General features: G+C 41.8%; 1 protein-coding gene across 1 annotated transcript in view; it reads left to right on the top strand.

Annotated features, from left to right (window-relative positions):
• The first annotated feature begins 2,025 nt into the window (after positions 1–2,025).
• kcnh8 (potassium voltage-gated channel, subfamily H (eag-related), member 8) overlaps positions 2,026–21,685 on the top strand; it is a 45,904-nt gene continuing 26,244 nt past the window's right edge. Inside the window, exons 1-3 of the mRNA XM_041053038.1 lie at positions 2,026–2,161; positions 16,281–16,514; positions 19,199–19,351. Of these exons, the coding sequence (XP_040908972.1) occupies positions 2,086–2,161; positions 16,281–16,514; positions 19,199–19,351 (463 nt within the window). The 5' untranslated portion in view covers positions 2,026–2,085. The remainder of the gene's footprint in view (positions 2,162–16,280; positions 16,515–19,198; positions 19,352–21,685) is intronic.

Genomic DNA, 21,685 nt, shown 5'->3' with positions numbered 1-21,685 from the left:
TGATGATTATATGACTCCTGAAAGTTAAATGGAGTGATGTGAGCGAAAAGACTCTAATTTGTGGAGGTTTAATAGAGCCTCCGGTGAAGTAACACTCAACAATGACTCACTTTGACTCAACTGAACTTAACTATGACACACACACACATATATTCACAAAATGTGTGTTTGCAGAGGTGATCAGGCTTAAATGATGCATTAAGCACTTCATTACTCAGGTGAAGCATCGCTGTGCGCTGGCTGTCTGTTTTAATTTTATTAGCTGACATGTTTATGGAAGTATCTCTCCGTGGTTAACTACTTCACACTGCCTCACCTCAGGGACATGATTCATGTGCATTCTGTTGTGTATCCTGTATACGTTAGTATAAGTCTGTGAAGGGACATACAGTTTCTTTGCTTCTTTGTCTGAGGCCACTGAGGTGATATATGATTCATGGCAGTCAGCCTTAGAGTAACCGATGACTTCACTTCATCCAAATGACATAACAGCTGTAACAGCTGCCTCACTTCTGTGGAGGATCTGAGTAGGAGGCACAGTGCTTGACTTTTGGTGTTTGGTCCCATGCTGTTGCACTCTTAGTAATGGGATTGACCTAGATTGGAGTTTAGTTGCATCTGTTATGTTTTGTCTTTGTGTGTGTGTGTGTGTGTGTGCGTGTGTAAGTGTACTTCAGGGTTGTTGTTGTTTGCTAGAGGTGTCTTGTAAGTGCAGCATAAGGCTTGTAATGGAAAAACCTTGGATGCTATCCCATTTATGGATTTACAGAAGAGAGTCTGGGTTTGCAAATTAGGATTATATGATTAGTTATGATTTAATGGGGCAGGATTTTGAAGCGTTCATTTGCAAATAGCTATCTGTCATTTTCAGAGAATTCACTCATGAATAATCTTAAGTAAGTCAACACAGGTATTTTAGAAGATAGACAATAGATACTCAGTGTTCCTGTAATACATACATGTTTATTAAATGTCATTGTCTAGTTGGTGGCTATGCATTTATGAATTTTGTCCTATGCTTATTTCACTGTATGGTCCACATGAGGGCGCTACTTTGCCAGCGATAGGTCTGTTGAACATTTTTGACTCCAGTCATGAATTATGTACAGGCCATACGTTACTTTTGCCATCAGGTGGCGCTAAACACTCACGTAACGCACCTGCTGACAGGTTACTGTGTGCGCGTGGAGGAGGGGGGGGGGGGGGAGAGAGAGAGAGAGAGAGAGAGAGAGAGAGAGGAGAGCGAGAGAGAGAGAGAGAGCAGGGTGGACAGGTTGACAGTCAAACAATCAACAGCAATGTAAATGAAACATGCATCTCCGGAAGCAATTACTCTGGAACCTGTCGCGCAATGATTACATTTTGTTTCACTTCTTTCTTTCTTTCTTTCTTTCTTTCTTTCTTTCTTTCTTTATTAGGAAACACTCTTTACTACCTCTGTCTCTCTCTCCCTCCTTCTCACCCTCCCTCCCTTACTGTCTGTCTGTCAGTCTCTTTTACATAAAGTCTGGACAATTATTATTATTATTTATTTATTTATTTATTTTTAAGCCAAATGCCACTTTATTTATGCGGTGATGAGACAAAGAATTTTATTTATATGGTTTCTCCAGGAAGCTATGGAGAAACCATATAAATAAAAGTTCTGTTTCTGACTTGTGATGCCACTATGTCTCCACACGGACAAACTCCCCCCATTTGCGCTTTGATCACAGTTGTTGTTGAGAGTGATTGATGCCTCCCACCATTGCGCGCTGAGGAGAGATGATCATTGAATCCAGCGGCATAATAATGGCATCGCTGACAGGGAGTCTCACTCTCTCACGGTCGTCCCTGGCTATTACCTGAACTGCACCTGTGGGCTTCGTCTTCTGTTGTCATTTACACACGCAACACAAGCTCCAGACACACGGGTGCGCGCATCACGTGCACTCCCCCATCGACTAGGGATCGCATTGTGCTGACTTGACCGGATAGCTGCTTCATATAGGTTGCGCGCCTTCAGTGGGAGCACCTCACGCATTTGGACGACTTGCACCTTCTCTCCAGTAACTTTGATGGGGACTTCGACATTAAAGAGGGAAAATGCCTGTGATGAAGGGATTATTAGCGCCGCAGAACACGTTTCTGGACACTATAGCCACACGGTTTGATGGAACTCGTAAGTTTGCTTTTAATTATTGTTTAAATAGTCGAGTCTTTGCGGCAGCTATTATAGTTTTTTTGGTGCGAATGTTCGGGTGGTTTCTGTTCTGTTTTGTAAGGAGATTTTCATAAGCAGAGTGCAGCCTATTTCCTGGAGATCCTTGAATAGATAAACACCCTAACACCTGCAAAAATCAAATCAAGAATAGAGTGCTGTCAATGTCTTTCATGCGTTTTAGGTTTGTTGTCCTTGATGCTAACGGCCTTTCAGTTACGGGTGACATCAGTTATCTCAGGCCAGAATGTTTTGTTTTTGTTTTTTTCCTGAGATAGACTTATTAATATAACTTCAAGGTAACTCAGAATTGTTTCATGTCTCAGGATCAGACTGTTGAGGAAAGCCCGGAGCGCTCCCACAGCAATTAGTGTGCTGAGGTTGTCGCTGTCCGCGGTGCTGAAACCTGCTGAAACCTCAGCACCACAGACAGCGACAAAGGGTTAACAGGGCTCTCACTCCCGGATCCACACATTTGGACAACTTGTTCACAAGTTGCAGCCTGTGTCATATATCTGGTATTTGTGAACAAGCCCGGGCGAATCCAACTTTTCTGACTTGTCCACACGTCATTTTTTTTTTCTGTGAAGTTCACCTTTAAAATCTCTGCTCTTTGGCCTACAAGTCCTGCGGCCACTGCTACCTTCCTCCCGCCGGTCTGAAACCAGCAGTCGCATTTATCAAAATTAATTGGTCGGTGGGGGCATTACATTACACACACACACGCACACGCACAGAGTTCTGTCTGAACTCTAGCCTCTTATGTTAGTGGCCTCTTTTTACATAATGAACATCTATATCTCTTGGAAGATTGTTGGAAATCAGTTACGTTTTACAGCTGACATTTGCTTCATGTTTTGTCCATGTGAGCTGCCCTCATCATTTTCTATCCCTCAGTTCTGCTTAGTTTCAGCTCATACTAAGGCTTCTAAGAGTTTGTTGTTTGTTTGGACACTTGGGCACACATATTTGCAGTTGCTTACTTTAAAATCTGTGTTATGTCCTGTTTTTGTTTTTTAATTCAGATAGTAACCATATTGTGTAATCCAGTGCATCCAATAAGGGCCCATGAACAGTGTATGAGACTTGTACTGTCTATTGTTTATTTTGTCAAAAACATCTTTCGTAGTATTTTTGTGTCAGAACTGGTGTCTCAGAATCCCTACAACATTTTTAAAACACGTTTTTACTCAGTGTTTATGTTCAATATGAGCCGGTATGTGGTAAAATTCCTTATTTTAGACCTAATGATGTTAGTACATCATGTCCTTAGTGGCTGTATCAAACCCAAACACATCACCTGACCCCCACTCATGCCCCACTCTTTGGGGCATTCTACATTTCCTGCTGTATGTTCATACCACTCAGAGAGACACAATGATATCCACTGACATCCATCCTTGTTTCAGTCCCCATAACTGCAGATTGAGCACCGCTGTGTGAGTGAGAGCAGGCTATATGTCAAGTAGCAACAAACATTCAGCTGCCTGAGCAAGATCTCTGCTCTAACACAAGGGGATTGCAGTAGTACTGTACCTAGCACAAGTGGTTTTTCAAGCCCCAGAGAATGAACTGCTGTCCTTGAGCTAGCGAGGTAGAGGAAATTAACGTTGCATTTGGACTGCGAGATGGGGAAGGCTGCAGGCGGTGGAGCTTGACGGGACAAATTGGGTCTCATGGCCTGGCCAGGAGCAAATATAAGGGAAGTGCCAGGTTCACTGCTATGTTATCCCCTTTGACGTCATCCAAAGTGCGGCCAGGCAGGTCGGACCTGGAAACAGCGTATGATAAATGGGCAAAAGTGAAAGTAGGCAAGTCCTTAACTTGATCTGATTTGTACTCAGAGAAAAGGTCTTGTACGTTCACCGGTGGCCTTTAAAATTGATTGAACTTTTTCAACGCGTTCAAAAGGAGAGATACTCTTTCATGTTCAGACCCAGGGTTATTTAAATAAATTGAGGTGTTCCAGTCATTACCTAGCGATTACAGAGGCAGTTAGACGGGAAGACACTCAAAGTTTGCCTGCTTGCTTGCTCATTTAAGTAGTTCAGATGAGGGTAGATGTGAAATGTTTAAGGCTTTAAATATTTTGTCCATGTTTGGAGGAACTATCAGCTTTTCAATTACTCACATTTCCTTGGAGAGATGTGAGTAATTCCCACAACATCCCACAACTGACTTGGGTCAAGTTGCTGCTCATTTTGAACAAAGTCATCGCTCAGCTCAGTTCAAAAGACAGAGAGCTTTTGTGCGCTTCACTGTGTGCTTTGTTGACTTACTGTTTGACAGACACAAACACCTCTGATCACTGTGTTGGGTTCGGTGTGTGTCCCCGTTTGGCCGTACAGTAACTAAAATAACAGAGTCTGTCTGTAGCTCTGCAGAGTGATGACTGTGTTACAGTGCTGTGACACCTTATGTCATTCTACAACAGTGCGCCATAGAGATGACTAATCTCACCACCTGTCTATCATTGAAGCTGTATTTAGAGGTGCCCTGCTCATTAGAATCACACATTGTCACTTAACTTAGATTATTTCACAGCAGTGGTTTCCAATCTTGGAGTAGGAAACCCCCACATAAGGTCCTAAAATACAGTGGCAAGGAGAAGTGAGAGTAACTTTTGGAGCTATCTGCATTTCTGTTTAAATTTGTCTTAAAATATCGACAGATCTTCATCTAAGTTACAATTATGAACAAAATCTATTTTAACAAAAAACACAAGTCTTTGTGTTATTGTTCATTCTGAATACATGATTCAAACATTCACAGTATAGGTTGGAAAAAGGATGTGAACCCCTAAGTTAATGACATTAACAAAAGGTAACTGGAATCAGGTGTTACCAAACCTTGAGAACAGTCACTGAAACCAGATTGGAGTTGTGGGTTAGAGCTACTTTGACTCAAAAATGTGGCGAGGGACACTAAGGGGAGGATTGAAATCACCAACAACACCACCTGGGGACTTGCACCCCAGGAAATTCCTAGCATAAATACTTAGTGAAAGTACAAGGCACACAGGTACATTACTGAGGCAGAGACGTGAGTTAAAAGATTTATAAATGTATTTAATAATCACAAAAAAAACAAGCAAGGACTGGAACTGATGGAAACTGCTGAAAAAGAATGAAAGAGAAAAGGTGAAAAGAATATTGGCAACTGAATGAAATAGTTATAATGTATTTTACTATAATCTAAATACTAAAAAGGAGGAAGGCCTCAACATTCAATTTAAAAGAACAACATATTTAAGATTTTTAAAATTTTAAAATTCAAGTTAAAACACTAGGCAGAGGCCGCATGCAGAGAGGCAGACTACACAAAAGGAGTGCCAGGAGTGCTACCACTGCTCACTCTTGTTGCAGCAAATCAAACTTACGGCAACCTCACAGCAAATGATGCAGTCTACAGTGTCCCTGTGTATTAACTCACATGCAGTTCAGTGAAAGGCCCTCACCACAGGTGCATAGCCTCTCCGCAGTAGCACTCTGCCTAGAAAGAAAAGAATCTCAAAACAAAATTAAACCGCAAGCAAATGAACAATAATGATAAAGCAAAAAAAATACATATATAATGTAACCCAATAAACAATAATCAACAAAGCAAAAATACAAAGTAACCCAGTTGGCCAGAAGCAAATTCAAACAAAAGAAATCAAAGAAAGATGACTAAAGGAACAGAAACCTAAACTCAAGGTGAAAATCAAAAACAAAAGGTCAAACTAAATCTAAACAAGTAGACAAAGGTTAGGTCCAACAAAGGCAAATTAAGGCGCAAACTAAGGACAAACTATGTCTAAAAAGAGCAAGGGGCAAACTAAGAGCAAGCTACATTTAAACAGACCAGGGGCAAAACAAGGGGCAAAACAAGGCCAAACTAAGGGCCAAAACAGCAATAGTGCAGGTGAACCTAAAAAGACGAGGGGGAAACACCATTAACCGAGTTCAAACTGCTTATTTAAAAGGTATTAAAAAAGAACAGTCACAGACCAACTCACCACAGGATGTTAAAAACTAGTATCAAAACCCCTCACAAGCAGCACCTGGACAGCCACAGCAAGGACAGAGCAGGAGACAAAGAAAGAGACAAAAGATCACAGGTGTCTTATATAACTTGATTAGGAGGAGTTAGGAGGGACTAGCTCAAGGCTGCACTCATCAGCTCCACCTAGAGTAGGGGAGGAGTCCCCACCACAAAAAGAAAAAACATACAAAAAAAAAACATTCAAAAATGTTGTCTTTGTTATTCACAAGAAACATCTGCTAATGTGAACCATGCCTCATAAAAAAAAGACTTATGATGAAGAATGGTTGATTTGCATAAAGTTGGAAAGGGTTACAGAGTCATCTCAGAGAGTTTAGATATTCATAAGTCCACAGTCAGACAAATTGTCTATAAATGGAGTTAGTTCTGTGGCTACTCTTTCTAGAAGTGGGAACCTAGCAAAGATGATTGCCAAGACAGAATTACAACTAAAGGCTTAAAAGACTCATTGGAGCTGCTTTTCAGGGTTCACAAGCTGAAACAGTACTATAGTCAGTTGAAATACATTTTTGGAGAAAACAACACCAGAAATTGATCATTCAAAATACATGTGTCATTGTTTTGATAAAATAAAAAGATAAGTTCTCATTTTGTATTTATAGAGGCCTAAATTTAGAATCTAGTTGCTTTATAATAAGCACCTACAACGCAGCATGGTCAAATGGTCATGTCAGTAAAGTGCAGTATAAGTATATCCATAAGTTTCCCTGTAAAACTGTCGCTTAATACCTCTGAACTGAAGTCATTACTTGAGTCTCATCACCACTACAGAATACTTGCTGACTTGCCTGTCTGTCTGTCAGCCAATGATGGTCTTCACTGGGGAGATGGAGACTATAATGGACTGTTCCTTGCCCAAATTAAGCAGCAGAGGATTCGGTGGTACAGTTGTACCAGAGGGGCTGTGTAAAGTCTCCCAGTGTGTGCTGCGTGCTCCCCTATCCTGCACCATTCTTTTAGATTGCTATTTTCTAGCTCTCAGCACACACTAGTTCCACCTCCACTAGGCAGGTAATTACTGTCACAATCACTGACACTAAGACTTAGAACAGCTGTGTGTTGAAGTCAGTACAGGGCGGCGGTGGTAATGTTTTAAGTGTGTATGTGAATAAAAGAGAGAAAAGAGTCTGCATGTGTGTAAAGAGAGATGAAGACAGAGGAGGAAGAGAACAGGAAGAAAAGGGAAAGCGTGGAGCATTTTCTGCACTTTGCTGGTTTGTGTCACAGAACTTTATGTGTGTTTGTCTAAGTGTGTAGCTCAGTGTGTGTGTGTGCTCAGCTGTCTCTGTCTTTGAACATAAGGATAGTAAAGCAGAAGTTTCCCCTCCACTGATTAACTTTCTTAAACTGCAGCACATCTAATTAAGCTGTTAAAAAGTGGCTGTGGGATCCTGTGTCGTGATTACCACTTGCTGCCAGGTGAATGTTAAAAACTCATCAGAGTATTACACACAATAAAAGAAGCTGTCACTATTAGATCCCGCTGTCTCAGAGAAGACAGAAGATATAATGTTGCTGTCCCGACAGCTAAGTCTCACCGGCAACCTTGTGACCTGCAGTAAGATCCAGGGAGCTAATTACTGATTTTGAAAGACCACAGACCACATGCTGATGCACATACGTCTCAGCAAGGTTTATTAAAGTGGATATAACATGGATTATTTGTTGGGAAGACATCAGCAACTGTTTAATTTCCCATAATAGACACTCAGTAGATTGTTATCTAAAAATATGATTATGCTAACTTGTGAAAAGGCAGCTCTGATGTTGTCCTCAGCCAAAGAATGACTGTGAAAGAAGTAATGAGTGCAGTTATGAGACTGTGAGGGAGTAATCAATCATCATTGACTGTAGAGCTGCAGGGTGCAGAGGCGCTCTCACTTACTGGCAGTGGATTGGCACTGCTGTTCCCATTTTCTCCAAAGCCCACTTAAGATCGAGACTGTTTTATTTTAGGGTAAAAATAAACAGAAAAGATGGTGCTGTGCTGTATCCTGGTGAACAATGTGGAATATAGAGGGCTTTTTTTCATGGAATCACACTGAAATACCGACATAGTGCCTGCTAACACCAGAAAGTAGCACAGTGTAATTCAGTCATGTATCCTCGTGAAGTAGGTGGTGCTAAAGGTTTGGTAAATATACTGACTGCTTGCAGGGCTACTTAAGCTATGGCTGGTGAGCTATCCCATAACATGTCAAATAAAGCAAGATCCGTAATTAAGTTATGTGACCACACAGAAGTTAACACGGTTTATCTGAAAGACGCATTTGCACCATCTATTATTATTTGCTTTATTAATTCTTATTGTTCTATAATTCAAATCTGTATAAACTGATTTTTTTTCTTAATGACTGTGGAACATGCTGTAAACACATCATTTACACTATTTACACATCAAGCACACATGAGCAACATTAGCATTCATTTGAAATTGTGTTCCAAGCAACTTGACAAATGTAAGTCCAAGATTAACGGTCCTTCTAGTTCTGCTTTAGTCTCCACCAGCTCTAGACAAAATTATGTGGTGCTCTTCCTAAATGTAAGTTTACATATTATAATTAGTTTTTCTCTGCCGTGTGCTTTTTTCCCCCTGAAAATAGCTTCTTGCTGCTTTCCCGCATACACTGTAAGAACACTAATGTGCCTCAAGACAACATGTTTTTACTTGTATTAATTAGACCTAGGTTATTTCATACAACATCATCAGTTGCATGTCCTTTTAAAAGTAACAAGATCCTGAGTGTCCGTGAGTGCCCTCACGCACTGTAAACCTTCATAGCTGAAGGCATCAGCTATGTGTGGAAAATTTTGAATTAGTATTTTTAGGTAATAGCAATCCAGCAGTATCCACTGGCTTTAACAAGGCTTTGACAAAGTATGCACTTAAGAGGACAAAGCCACCATCATCAGTACAGACTCAGCGGGCAAACACTGTCCTCACAGGAAGGGTCACTAGACTTGATTATTAGTGTGTACTTAAAGGGGACAAACACTTTGTCTGTTCCAACAAACTTCTGGGACGTGTGCATGGGAGCTTTCCTCGTCACCGCGGACGTTCTGCCTTGTTAACCCACCTAATGAGCGAGATTCCTCGCCTAATCACCGTCTCTAATGGACTGTCCAAAACGATTGACAAACGGGGTTTCACCAACGGAAGTCTGGGCCAAGTCGGCCATTTTTAGACTCAGTTAATTTTATAAATGAGAGGATTGGGTTTTGTGAGAAAGAGAGCGAGGCTACAACAGAAATCTTGTGGAAGCGTAGAGGGAGGCAGACAATGGAGGGTGAAAGAGATATTGACCATGAGAGATAGAGAAAGAAAAGCAGGGAGGCGGGCTGGGAAATTGCAGGAATGTAATGACTGGTGTAATGTTTCAGTTGGTGAGAGCCTGGGGGACTGTATGATAAAGAGCCACAGAAGTGATTAAGGCTGTGGATTTGTCTAATGATTTTCTGTCTTCAGTTATACTGTGTGAGAGGATTAGCACTGTTGGCATAGCTGTGTGATTTGTGCGTGCACACACTGTATATGTGTATGCATGTTTACAGATGTGTGTATGCTTTGACTTCGTCACACAGTCACATAATTGATACACAACCATTTGTACATGAATTTATGTGACATGAAAGTCATGTGTTGACTAGATGCAGTATATATATATATATTATATCTATTACTAAGACAAACTGTACAGTTGTAACCTTGGTTGCCATGGTGTGTGTCAGTGGTAACTATGGCAACTCTAGAGTGACTTTGTGGTTATGTGACTGCTCTGTAGCGGTTTTTTAGAGGCCTGCATGAATTTTAGCAAAAAAAAAAAAAAAAAAAAAAGGTGAGGAGGTCCTTCCATCCATCTCTCCACTTCCCCACAATTTTTATACCACACTATATCTCCATCTTTCATCATTCCACCGCTCACAGCTCCATCTCACTTACTTTCAACTTTTCACATCACCTTCTCGCCCTCTGTCCCTTTCCCACCCTCATCTGTCTGCCTCGGTGTATATCTCAGCCTCCCCTTCTCTTCCCCTTACCTGTCCACATCCCCCTCATCTTTCACTGTCTCACCTGTCTCGTCATCCATCTTTTTCCCTGCTTGCTGCGTCTGTTGGTTTCTGCTTCTCTCTCTCTCTCTCTCTCTCTCTCTCTCTCTCTCTCTCTCTCTCTCTCTCTCTCTCTCTCTCACTTTCTCTCTCTCTCTCTCTCTGTCTCTTTCTGCATCTCCATTGCTTCCTCATGCTTGCTCACCCATCATAAGAGTTGTGCCTGAAATAGCTCTGGGGTTGCTCTGAGGGGTGGCACAGGGCTGTCGAGGAGCTGGTGAATGCGCAATACAGAGTCTGCTTCGAGTCTGTTTAAAACCACAAATCTGGGACAAAGCAGTGTGTCGACAACATACCCCCTCCATGAACATGCTCACTTCTCCTCCCCACTGCCACCATTTGTTTAGGAGAGTGTACCGAGGGAATGCACCTGATGTTGCAGTTTGTGCTACTTTAGATTTCCCTCTGAGCCACCTAGTTATTGCAGTACTGACCTGCTGAGAAAGTAGATTCCTGCAAGTCCTTGTCATTTCATTCCAAAACAATCATTTTATATTCTTTTTGTGAAGACACCATACACAACACACAACAGACACAAGGTCTGCTGATGTTTAGGTCGAAAAAGTATTTGATTAAGGTCAGATTTGGGTTAAAACAGGACCTGGAGTCTGCAGTCATGTAAGCAGCTCTGTGAGGCTGTATTCAGGTGTGCTGTATCCAGAGTGGTGCTATGAGCTAAATGCTAACATCTGCAACACGTTCTCACTTACAAAGAAAAATGCTGATTTTTTTTTTTGCACTTACGTTTAGCTTCTTAGAGTGTTAGCGTGCTGGCATTTGCTAATTACCACCAAATATTGTATTACACAAACTGAAAGTTTGATCTGATGAAGGCTGAGGAAAACCTAAGGAATGAATAAAGTTCTTACAATTCAACCAGTGTGAAGGAAAGTCTAAACCAGATTTAATGGAAAATTCATCCAATAGTTATCGGTATATTTCACTGCCAGAGGAACTGTCTGGGGATCACTAAAGTCAGAGGGATTCATCCTCTGAGGACCATGAATGCCTAGATTTCATGGCAGTCCATCAGTTGCTGGGAGCTTTCAAAAATACAACCAGCCATATCTGCTAGCTTGGCTAAAAACTACTTGATTAAGGTCAAGAAAACATTGTAGTCATAAAAGAAACCAGTGTTTCCTGTTTGTAGAAGACAGCCTGCCAACTTTGTGTTGCTAACAATGTTACTTTGACATTTGCTTCTCACAGAAAACTGAATTTGCATTATCACAAGGGGTAATTTTTCAGGAAAAGGCTTTTTGAGGAGAGGAAATAGCTGTCTTACACTGGTGCTTTGATGGTATGATCACACTCACAAGTATCTTTTATTAATGGCTCACCCATGCTTTACAAATCATTCATTTACCAACAATTACAAGGCACTGCGGTTGACTTTTATTGCATAAGAACGCTCTGTAACCACCTCTCTCTTCATCCTTCTTGCTGTCTTTCTTCGCTCCCTGCCCTCCTTCCTCTTTTGCCCTCCCTCTCTCTCTTCCCTGTGTCCCTGTGGGGTTTCTCCAGCAGCTGTCATGCAGTAGTGTGAGCATGAGGGGAGATGATCTATGGGCTTCTACACCGGAGCAATTAGCCAAAAGAAATTCAGCATAGGGATGGAGATACTGGAGAGAAATGGGAGGTGATGAAGAGGTTGAGGCAGAGGGAAAAAGATAAAAACAGAGGGGGGATGAAATCAGTGAATGAAATCTAAAAAGGAGTCAGAGATGAGGAGATCGTTCAGACTTCTCCTTTAGCAGAGGTTCAGGGTTCAGAGGAAAGACAGTAACAGTAGACAGATGATGTTCTCATAGAGGCGGTGGGGAAGAACAGGTGCCAAGAGTGAAGGAAATAAATGGATTGGGAAAAAGAAGGATAGTCTGGTGGAATTCCAAGGGCAGAGAGGGAATGAAGAGTAATTAGGTGGAGAAATCCAAAAACGGTAGGAGGGACATAAAGAACAGCTGGGAGGGAATGAAGGAGGGAACGAAGGTCGAGAGGTTAGGCAGGGAAAGGATGGAGAGATAAATAAAAGGGCTGAGGGAGTGAGATAGAAAAGAGAGAGAAAAAAGATATGAAGAGACAAGGAAGAAAGGGAACGAAGGCAGGACATTTTTGGGGGGGAGGGGGGCAAGAACAGGGGCATGATGCTGGCACATTAGTAAAGGAGGGAAGGAAGGAGCCAGGGAAAGTAGGACAGTAGCAGGGAGGTATAGACGGAAAGGTAGAGAAAAGGAAAAATAAGGGAATTTGTTGGAAAGGACAAAATAAAAGAGAGGATAAAGGTTAAGCAAATGGTAATCGTGTTCTGTCTCAGCCTAGACCAAGTGTCAACCAGCGACAGTAGTAGTGCCCAAGACTGCATGTGAAGAAATGAATCTATATACTAAATAAGTATATTAAATATACATACCATACAGGCAGCTGAGGGGCAGGTGGTAGAGTAGGTTCTCCCGATTGTGTGCCAAAGTGTCCATGGGCAAAGCACTGAACCCTAGGGTGCACATTGGATAAAAGTGTCTGCAAATGAGTTAATGTAAATGTAAAAAGAACAAACAAACAAGTATTTTGCTGTGATTATCAAAAAGGAGAAAGACTACCAGAACAATTACAGCTCTTAAAAACTTGGTTTCAGAACTTAAGCATTTCTCTATAAAATATTTATGACTAAATAAACACTAATCCAAGTCGATGTTACTGTTTGTATAAATGCCAACATACCATACAAACTTCATGTACATGCAAAATCTATACAGCATATCTGTCAGTTCTGTTAGCTGAACCACAGTAATCCACTGTCAAACAGTATATTTCACTGTAAACATTAGTTTTCTGTCACCACCACCCTCTCCCATCCTCTCGTGCTCTGTGAGTTGCCACTAGACAAGCTGTAAGCCTTTGCTTGGGGTCCCTGAGAGGGCAGCGGCCCTGTCGGTCTTTCTCTTGCTTACTCCTGAGCCTGGGGGGCCTCACATCTGACAGCCGGTCCCAACGCTGAGACCCACTCTGACCATCTGTCTGGGCCATGCACTCAGAGTGTTACTGCTGACAAGACGTGTTCTCGGGGTGTTTTTCTCCTTCATGAGTGGGTATCACTGTCACTGCGTTTTATTTATTTATGTTGACTATGAGCTCATAGTCTTTTCCATCATATAGATGCATGTGGTTAATAGTAAGATTGCACAAAGCATGTGAATTGCTGAGATATGGGAACCCAATGACGTCACTAATAATTTAATGTCATAACATATAGAATTAATGGCCAAAAAGTCAAGAATATGATGTTGAAATGATCCTTTGAAGGATTTTTTCTGTTCCCACATATCAGCAATGGAATTTTAAAAAAAGTAATAGCCAAGCTTTAATGAACCAGAACCATTCTTTATTATTACATAATCCTAGAGTACCCTGTCTCCCTTTTCAATGTCACACATTGTTGAAAGTGACAAGAATCATCACGATTTTTAGCGAGTGCCAGCAAGCGTGCGGGAGCAATTGCTGATTGCTGAATGGGCTCATAAAGGGGAACACGTTGCTCATTCCTCTTGAGGGACGCATACAAGGGTTTTCTTCTTTGCTGTTGTATTCCCAGCTCAAATCTGAGGTGGTTTCCCTCAACAAAGCCTGACGTACAACATAAAACAATGAAACATCGGGGTAGGTGGAAAAAGGAATTATTGATGCAGAAAATTGATTTTTGTAATGAAATGTAATTGAAGCAAGTCTCCTCGCAGGATGTCTCAAACAATGATTATAAACAAGCTCACGTCGCTCTGTGTTGTCTGTGTTCATGGGCATGTGGCTTAGTGTGTGTGTGTGTGTGTGTGTTATTTACTGTGATTATAATAATGTCTCAAAATTTGTTGGGTGTGATTTGTTAATGCTACATGCACCTTTAAATATGTGCGCATGTGGTTTGAGACTGGCTTTTTATTATGCATCTTAGGGGCTGGTTTGAACAGGTCTGACTGCTGATCATATTACAACAGTGCACACACAAACACACACATCCACACACACATACACACACACACACTCACACATACATTATAGGATCTGCTACAGAACTGCCCCTGTCGTCCACTGTCTTGTATAATGGGCGTTGTACTGTAAACATTAGCTGTCAAAGGGCAAAGTTCAGTATCATCCTGCACTGCATCGGCTCTATGTGTGTTTGTTTGTGTGTGTTTATGTGCCATAATAGATGGATTCAGGTATAAACAGCTGGTCCACTTCAACTGTGTATTTAGAGCTCAACACAAATAGGCTAATTAATTGTGATAGACTTCAGCACTAATGCGATTCTGTTTTCACTGTCATTACTCGAGCACAATCCCCACTGATCCTCCACTCTTGCTCTTTCCTCTTTCTGTTTTCTAAAATTTCTCCTTAACACATAACCTCCCTTTACTGCAACTCTCACTAAAAGTATTATGAATTCAGGCTTGGTGTCTTGACACAAGGGAATGAGTTTCGAGAGCAGGATTCCACTGCTCTTTGGTATGTGCAGATAAATCAGTCATTTATTGAGGTAAATGACCTTCATGTTGCAGCCCACACAGGACTTCATCTGCCCGAGCTGAGGATCCGATCAGCCTTTGTATCCGTGTGTTAAAAGTCACATTTTAGCCCCGGTGGCTATTGTGCAGCGATTCAGTGAAACACCCAGAGAGGTACTCCTTGACCAGTTGAATTTGTTTCCATTTTTATTATCTGAAGTTTCAAAAGTAGGCGATGGGAGCTGAGAGGTTAAAGCAGTGGTCTCACGACCAAAGTGTTACAACATCCAAGATGAGCTAGTTAAATTTCAGTCGGGGACTGTATTAATGGTGTCCACATTGCTTTAAAAAGTTTATTAAAAATCATTCAAGCTGATATTGAAAACAATATTTATGGCAGCGATGGATCAAATGAATATATGTAATGTGAAATGTGTCTCCAATACTGACCAACCCACAGAGAATTATCACCTGTGTCTGCTCTTCCCCTCAGTTTTTATATATAGCTTTTTTTGGGGGTGTTTATGGTCCACAAGTTTACAGTTTGGTCTAACCTCATAAGCAGACAGATGGTTTCAGCAAAATGCTCTGATGAGCCCACTGTATGCTACTTGCTCAGCAGTAACAGTAAATATAGCAGGAACAGAAATATAGTAATTAGCTGGTGAACCTAGTGGAGCACTGAGTAGCAATGGAGCCAGATATTTTTTCTCAGGAGTTGGTAGAGACCAAAAGCAGACCAGAAACATGACCAAGTAAATGTTAATGTTGCTCTGTGTCTGCTGGATGTGAAAATTCACCACTGTTATCTATCAGCTAAGGTGGTATATATATGTCAGTGCAGTTTTTACAGCTTGTTGCACTGCTGTGGCAGGTTTCATTCTTAGTCAGCTGAAGTTTAATGTTGATAATGTTAATATATATTACCAGTGTTAATTCATGATATTTATACTTTGTATTTACTATGTATTTGCAGTGCTATGGATCTGTGGTTGTTAAGGGACTGGTTTTGGGATCCCCAGGGATTCTTGAAGGAGAAAAAATAATGAGCAGTTTAAAAAGTATAGTTTGGTCTGTGGGGAGCTTTACTATTTTCCTTTTAGCCCAGACTCAGGAAAACACACTGGATTTTATTTTATATGTCACTGCATTCGGTGGGAAGATATGTTAAACAGCCTTTGGGGAAGTTTAACAGTGTATTTTTTTCTTGTGAGAGGAGCTGAGAATTGATCTAAGTTAGGCTGCTCATTATTTCTTTAAACTGCATAGAGGGCCATCAAAAAGATCCATTAGTTTGTCTAAGTCTGGGTAAGCAGGAAAAGCAGGGGCAATTTTATCACAACTCCAACCCATCTCACAACCTCGAGAGTAATGTCATCACCTTAGCTCCTTGTCCTCCTGCTCACCTTGCGTCTACTTCCTTTCCCCTGCAGACAGCAACTTCATCCTGGCCAATGCTCAGGTGTCGAAGGGCTTCCCCATCGTCTACTGCTCTGATGGCTTCTGTGAGCTCACAGGATTCTCCCGGGCTGAGGTCATGCAGAAGAGCTGCGCCTGCAAATTCCTTTACGGGCCTGAGACCAGCGAAAGCATCATCCTTAGCATCGACGAAGCCTTGGAGGAGCGCAAAGAGTTCAAGGATGAGATCATGTTCTACAAAAAGACAGGTGGGACTTGGAGAGTTAGTGGGTCAGGCAGAATTTTGTTTTGTTGCTGCTTAAGTAGTTGTCATCTGTGTTCCCTTCGTTTATCATTTAATTTTGCAGCTCTTTTGTGCTTATGCCTGGACTCTGTGCCTCCCTCTACCATTTACCAATTAAGTATTGGAACCAAGGCAAGTAGACAAGCACAGAAAGCCATTAGAGAGTGAACAGACAGAGCCAGAGCCATTACCATGTCAGACTTTTCCTGTATATTTCCATAAATGGATGGCAATTCTCTGTTGCTATTTCTGAAGAGGCTTCATTTAAATTGGCATAGATGGAACCATGGATAGATAGTGATGACTGCAGGAATGGATGGATAACTTTTTTCTGTCGGTCTATTCTCATTAAAAGGTGATTAAACAAAGCAATTAGTCCCCAAAGTCCCCCAGTTGTTACTCAACGCTGAGACACTCCTTCAAATACACTGAGTCCAACAGTTAGCTGTGGTGTGGCATGGTTTGGTGTGTGCATCACTGATTAGCCAGCTGGCCAGTGAACAAAATGGAGTCAAAAATAATGAGCACATCCAGGCATCAGTGGATACATGCTTGCTGTGATGTGGGATGGTGCCACGTGCCCTTGTATGTTCTTTGCAGTTTTTTTTTTTACTTCTGTTCTTCTTGTTTTTGTTGTGTCTTGCAGTAGATTCAGTTTTGTGAATCTACAAAAAAAAAAAAGAAAGAAAAATCTACGTTATTTTTGAATTCTTATTTTAATTAAGTCTGGAGCTTTTGATTTTATTGCATAATCATCCTCAGCAGATGGAGTTTTCCCAGTTGTCATGGAAATACAGACATTCAAATTTCCATTTTTCTGAGCATTTAAAAGGGCTCTCATGCAACCACAACAACAACAACAGCTAAAAAGGAGAGTGCTGTTGATGCCTGATCTTGGAAAGGGGGGTTATTTTGTTTTGTTTTGTTTTTCCCTAACCAGTTGTCGGTGACCGATTTATCTGACATAATGGTCAGCTGACACTGAGAGTGGTTGCTTGGAGCAGTTAACGTTTTTCACATTGATCAAAGGAACATGTCGATTTAAGGCTTGTTGTTGCACAGTTGTGCAGCTGTATCTATCGCATTCACACTTGTCAACATTTTTTTTTTTTTTTTTTGCCACTGCGATGCAGCTAGTTAGGAAGGTTCCATTTAGGTTAATTGTTTCTCTAAACAGGGAAACAGCCATGAGTGGGCACAACACCAGACCTACATGAATTGCACAACAACAAATCTGAGATAATGGCAGAGAGTAAGAGGAGTGTGTGAGCAAACTCCATGGTGTGATACAATCAGAAGCTTCTGAACAGCTATTAAATGCTCCTTGTGATGATGTTATTTTGATAACAACTGTAAGGATTGTTTGTGATGCTGATGTTCTCCTAAAATGATTTATACAGGTATGACGTGCATGTGTCAGGAGCTGTGGCAGATTTCTGTACTTTTTCTTTGACTGATTTATAAAGCAGATTTAGCAGACGGCTCAGTGAAGTTTGCACAGACACAGCTTTGCTAATACCATCACAGATGTGAGTGTCTGTGCCACTCTGCCTCTCGCTTTGTTGTCTTTCCTGTCACACTCCCCTTCTCCTTTTCCCTTCTGTTCTCTATCACTTTCCCTTTGTTATCTTTCATCTCCCTCTGTTTCTCTCACCGCAATGCCGCTTTCTTTTCTCCCACCTTTTTTTTCTTTCTTTTTTTACCATTTCCACAAAGTACTGTTTGTGCCAGTTTGTCTGTCTGCCTCACATTCTTATCTTGTTCCCTCTTTCCCCTGCCTCAGCCTTTTTGTGTTGTCTCATTCCTCTCTCTCCGTCTGTCACAGCAGAGTCCTGAAAGTAAACGTAGCTGATTGACTCGGTTTGTCCTCCGCCTGTCTGCCAGGGAAAAGAGAAAGCTGCGTGTTCGCAATCAGGAACGCTGCTTCTCTCACTGTGTGCTTGATAGTGCTGCCTTGTCTCGCAGGCATGCAGATATTCACACATACACATACACAGACAAAAACACTGTAATTGAGTCATCACCAGGCAAGGAAGATTCACTGAGTGGGAGTGATGGGAGGGAACTCCATGGGAAATCCCTCTTAATCAGCAATTCATTTCTACTCACTGAATAGACACGAATGAAAGGTAGAGCAGAACGTCTGCTGTGAAGACGTTTGTCTCCATCAGATCTGGAAGCCGTAAAGACAAGTAACCTGAAAGGGAAAATACAACATTTTGAGCTTCATCAATGTACAGAATAATCAAATATACTTAGCCAACAAATGAGCAGTGTCCTGTTGCATCTTTTTGATCAATCAAACTTGAGCACAAGTGCACTGCAACGCTGGTGCAGAAACACACATGCTCACAGATGCTGACCTGCAGTTCCTCTGAAAAGCAATCTATTTAGCAGGAGATGGGACCTCAGAGATGGATTCATCTCTTGCTGTGCTTGGGGAACAGGGACTTGGTCTATTTAAAGGTTCTGTTTCTCCTGGGGGACTTAGAGCTGTAGATAGGCTTACTAATAAGTCTGGGAATCTGTCTGTCTGTTGCTCTGAGCACACATATACACACTGATGAATACGCGCACACTGTAAGTCCATTCTGAGTTCAATTAAAGATAGTATTTAATAGTGTTAATAAGAGTGTTTTTCCCTTTCAGCGGTGCTGTTCTGGTGCCTGCTGGACATTGTGCCAATTAAGAACGAGAAGGGAGACGTGGTGCTCTTTCTGGCTTCATTTAAGGACATCACCGACACTAAAGCTAAAGCCATCCAAGAGGACAAGAAGGAGGGTCAGTATGTGTATGTTGTGGGTGTTGGGAGATGCCATTGAAATTCAATGATTCTATACACACACACGCTCACGCACAAACACACACACACACACACCTACATATAGTCAGTGTGCAAGCAGTAGTTTAAATTGAAACACATGGTGACAGAGCAGTAGTGTGAAAATATTTATTTAAAAAGTCAGCATTATGTTTTGACAGGCTGAACAGTAATGACAGTAGCCTACTAATGTTGTGAGCAGCCAGCTCACGTTAGCATTAGTGAATGCTGTGTGTGGAACAGATGGCAGCCGTCACAATTCACAAACAATAACGGCAACATTTCAGGATATGAGCACTTTGACGACATGTTGTTAATTTAAAGTTAACAGCTGAAACTTTCTCAGCCTGAATTCTGTGTACAGATCCAGACACCTGTCTATGAGGTGCTTAAAAAGGTTTGAGGGGTTTCCTCTTTTCATTTGAAATGCTCTGTGACACTGTTTGCATAATGCTAAATGCTTGTCATTCTAGTATTTTAATGATATTCATCTTTGAAAATGCAAGTAAAGGAAACGAAGTTGCAAATTTAGCACTCAGAATCGATTTCCTCAAAGGATTACCTTAAGGGCAACATCTGAGCTAAAGCCAAAAGCAACCTACAAAGCAAGAGAGAAGGTCATTGTGTGTGTCTGTGAAGTCAGCAAGCTGACTTTTCTCATCTCAGGCCTGCCTCCCCTGGATTTGCCTAATTGCTTTCATTACTGTAAATAAGGGAGAGCAGGAAGCAGAATGCTAAATTATTTTTGCCCACATGAAATGCCTCTCATAGAAAAGGGGCTGATGCAGCATGCCTTTAAACAGAGACGAACGCTTCACTATAATGGGTTTTGGGTCTGACAAGCTCGTTTAAATGAGAATATGCCTTTGGTAGGTCTCACAAAACATCTGCATCTTGGCGCCATTCGCAGTGCAGATTTGGCAGGCGTGCGCTTAATTTTGTGTGTTTGAGCCAGTGCAGAAGAGTTAGTGTGTTAGCAAGTGCATAAGTAAAGCTGGTTTGTTCAACAGCAAAGTCATGAAGTGAACACAAAAGAATTTTAACACTGATAACAGGCAAAAATAAAATCCTTAAAAGTGTGGGAGCCACCCAGAGGAAGCCTTTCAAGGACGGACAGACACTTTGGATGTGACCCAGTTAGCTCTCTGTCCTACACACTGACTGGACAATGTGTGCAAAAGAGGGAAACCCAGTCTCTGGCGTCAACAGTCTCTTCTCTCCACCCCCTGTCTCCTCTTCTCACCTTCTCCATTGTTTCCTTTTCTGTCATGAATTTCCACCCCTGGTGAAATAACACTTGTTTTTAGTTTTCTGTCCTTTCCTTGCCCCCCACCTCTCTCTCCATCACCTCTATTTCTCATCTATTGCACCTGCTTTTACAGTATTCCCACCTCCCTTATCTGCCCTACATGCTTTCGCCCCCCCCCCCCCCCCCCCTTATACACGACACCCACCCACTCCCACCGATACCCCCACCACACCCTCACATGAATGGCTATAAAAGCGGAGGGAAATTCATTAGATCTAAAAATAAGCATGTCTCTGTCTCTGTGCTCCTGCCGTGTCGCGTCCCCGAAGGCTGCACCATGTTATGGATGGGCCCTGTCTGTTCGCCTCGTCTGGGGTCCGTGCACACACTCACAACACACACACACACACACACCACAGAACGCACTCACTTTCCAAAGGACTCTCAGAAGCAGTTATCACTTCTATTCTCCAGCTTTGTTATTGCCGTTATCTGCCCCCGAGCCAATCTGGCCATGGTCCTTTCCTGTGGGTTCACAGCAGTGAGAATGGGGCTCAGGATCCAGGAGCAATTAAGTGCCTTCTCCCATTACCCAGCTCCTCAGTCTGAACACATCACTCCTGCACTACACATCTACTTTATCTACTACAATACACTCAGAAGAAGTACAGACATAAGCACGCCTGCAAGCCCACAGACCCACCCCAGTAGCAATTCACAAATCTAACAAACAAATCCACAATACTATACTTAACTGCCTTCCTGTCCCAGCATTGCTCTGTCAGAGCTGAAAATTGCGGTGTTTTTTTGGAGGTAGTGTGTGCACAAAAAGAAGTCATCAACCAATATTTAGGGCTGAATAATGGGAATCAACACAGGTAACAAATGTGTGACATTTTCAAAAAGCAAAATTACAGTAAATACCCAGTATTTTTTTATTTCACTCAGAAATTGTGCAATTTGCTCGGAAATGACACATTCTTCCTGTTGCATATTCATGTCCTGAATAGGGATTCAGGACAGAATATTATGTATTTCATCAAGCATAATGACTGATTCAGTCATC

This window comes from Toxotes jaculatrix, chromosome 13, assembly GCF_017976425.1.
Source record: "Toxotes jaculatrix isolate fToxJac2 chromosome 13, fToxJac2.pri, whole genome shotgun sequence".
Classification (NCBI taxonomy): domain Eukaryota; kingdom Metazoa; phylum Chordata; class Actinopteri; family Toxotidae; genus Toxotes; species Toxotes jaculatrix.
Note: the sequence above shows the minus strand (reverse complement) of the source record. Positions and strands in the feature narration are given on the sequence as shown.